The sequence below is a fragment of the Geospiza fortis genome, unplaced genomic scaffold (assembly GCF_000277835.1).
Source record: "Geospiza fortis unplaced genomic scaffold, GeoFor_1.0 scaffold71, whole genome shotgun sequence".
NCBI lineage: Eukaryota > Metazoa > Chordata > Aves > Passeriformes > Thraupidae > Geospiza > Geospiza fortis.
Window position 1 is genome coordinate 146846 of NW_005054681.1, and position 2669 is coordinate 149514.

The window sequence follows — 2669 nt, forward strand, 5'->3', positions numbered from 1 at the left end:
CGTTGCCCCCCCCCCCGTGGGTTGGATCTGGGACACAGCAGTGTCCCCAAGGTCACCACCCCTCTGCAGGGCCCTGCTGGGTGCTCCCACCCCTCTCCCTGCCCTGCTTTCCCCTCTCCACTGCGGCTGCTGCCTCCCGAGCCGGGCTCGGAGCTGTCCCCAATTCCAGCCCCGTTTGAGCCGCTTGCCTGGCAGGTGCCACCAGTGCCTGCTGTGGGGCTGGAGAGGGGAGCAGGGAGAGGTGATGGCAGCTGCTGCTCCCCCACATCCATCCCTGGCAGGGTCTGAGCTTCCCTGGCGCTTTTTGGCACCGCTGGGCACCTTTGGCATCACCAGACACCGTCCCCAGCCCAGCTGCTGGCAGTCATGGGTCACTGTGACACTCCCTTGTTGACCCCAGTGTGCCCTCCCCATGTCCAGAGCCAGGGCTGGGCTCCCCACAGGACATTCCCGAGTTTTTCCCAGTCTAAGGGAGGGATTTGTGGAGCTGCCCCCTCTTAAACCTGAATTTAGGCACAGCTGAGTGGGGTTTAGTGGGGAGGGATGGCATGGGGTCTGTCCTGTGCCTGTGCCCACACTGGTGTCACCTTCTGTGACCTGAGGGTGTCCAGGGAAGGGTTTGGAGAGTCCTGAGGGAGCTGGGCAGGGGCTCAGCCTGGAGCAAAGGAGGCTCAGGGGGAATTTCTGGCTCTGCACAACTCCCTGCCAGGAGGGCACAGCCGGGGGGATTTGGGATCTTATCCCAGGGAACAGGGACAGGAGGAGAGGGAACGGCCTCAGGCTGGGCTGGGGAGGCTCAGGTTGGACATCAGCAGGATTTTCCTCATGGAAAGGGCTGGAAGGGGCTGCCCGGGGGGGTTTGGAGCGCCCATCCCTGGAGGTGCCCAGTGACTGGGCACTGGAGTGCTCAGGGTGGGGATCGGGCACAGCTGGGACTCGATGATCCCACGGGGATTTTCCAGCCTCGCTAATTCCACGATTCTGTGAAATCCCTGCTGCCTGGCACTGACGAGGGAAAACCTCTCAAAGCTGCTGCCCACACCCCGAACTCTGCAGCTCCAGGGTTTGGGAGAACAGTTTTGTCCAGGGAAGGGCAGAGGGGTTCCCACCCTGCTCCCACTGACCCCGTGTCTGTGTTTCCTCCTCCTCCTCCTCCTCCCTCGGCGGGTGAGGATGCCAGGACAGGAGGGGTTTCTTGGTGCCACCACCACACCAGCACCCAGCCACCACCACCTAGGTAGTGTTCCACCTTCTCGTGTTTGTGGTGCATGCAGAGGCTGAGGGACCCTGGGCTCGCTCTGCTCCCCGCTCCCGCTAATCCCAGGGATGGATCCCTTCAATTTCCCCTCTTCCTCTGCCTGCAGAGCTTCCAGAAGTGCATGGGGGGGCTCAGGAGGTGACCCCAGCTGGGCACGGTGGCTGCATGCTCTGGGGAGGATGGAAACCCGAGGGAGGGGTTTAATCAGACTTAATTTTTTTGTTTTAGTTATTTTGTTTTTTTTTTTTTTTAAGAGATTGAACCCTTGAAATCCTTTCAGGAGGAGAACTCCGCTTCCTCCCTTTTCTTCCTCCTCGCTTTCCCCCACCCCTTTCCACAGGGGGAAGGTGGAAGCTTCAGAAAGGCTCTCTCAAATAAAGGCTCCTTCCAGCACATTCTGGGCGGAGAACAGGCACCAACATCTTGGATCAAAACTGAACCTTTTCCTCCCAAAATATTTCCTGGGCCGAGAAACCACCTTCCCCCTCACCCTGCATGGACGATGCTCCTCCGGTGCTGCTGCTCTTGCTGGGCCCCTTTGCCATCCAGTATTGGGGTGCTGCTCCTCTTGGAGGGTGGGGGTTGATCCCAAAAAACCCCTGTGAGTGACTCCAAGGGGTACAAAACCCCGCTGCGAGGGGCCTGCAGAGCTTTGCCCCCGCACACGGAGGGGAAGGAGCGCTGCTGGAGCAGCGGGATGGGGCGCCAGGCTGGAAGCGGAGCTCTCACCCCCTGCCTGTGTCTCCCTCCCCACAGGTGACGGTGTGCTGGGTGCAGGAGCTGCCGGCGGGTAACGGGCAGCCCCTGTCTCCTCCCCAGGCCGAGCACGCCGGCATCCGCACCTACTTCTTCAGCGCCGAGAACACGGAGGAGCAGGAGTCCTGGATCCAGGCCATGGGCGAGGCCGCCCGCGTGCAGATCCCGCCGAGCCAGAGGTCAGTGCCAGAGCAGTGCCCAGCCCTCCTGGGGACACGGCGCTGTCCTTGTCCAGTGCCACCGCACTGCCCAGCCCTTCTGGGGACACGGTGCTGTCCTTGCCTGGGGACATTTTGGGGTGTAAGAAACACTCTGGAGAAGGGAACTGGGGGAGCAGTGACCCCAGAAAGACAGGGCATTGCTGGCCACCCCTTGACCCAGAGGTCAGTGCCCAGTGCCACCGCACTGCCCAGATCTCCTGGGGACACGGTGTTGTCCTTGCCCAGTGCCACCGCACTGCCCAGCCCTCCAGGGGACATGGTGCCCTCCATGCCTGGGGACATTCTGGGGGCGTGAGGGACACTGGAGAAGGGAATTGGAGAAGTAGTGACCCCGCAAGGCTCAGGGAGGGACAGGGCATTTCCAGCCAGGCCAGGGGCACTGCCAGGCCTTGCTGACCCCTCTGTGGTGTCTCGGCACCCCCAGGCACGAGAAG

General features: G+C 61.9%; 1 protein-coding gene across 1 annotated transcript in view; it reads left to right on the forward strand.

Moving 5' to 3' along the window:
• Window positions 1-2669, forward strand: part of PLEKHA6 (pleckstrin homology domain containing A6) — a 64589-nt gene that overhangs the window by 40373 nt on the left and 21547 nt on the right. The window contains exon 5 of the mRNA XM_031065108.1: window positions 2015-2193. Within this exon, the coding sequence (XP_030920968.1) occupies window positions 2015-2193 (179 nt within the window). The remainder of the gene's footprint in view (window positions 1-2014; window positions 2194-2669) is intronic.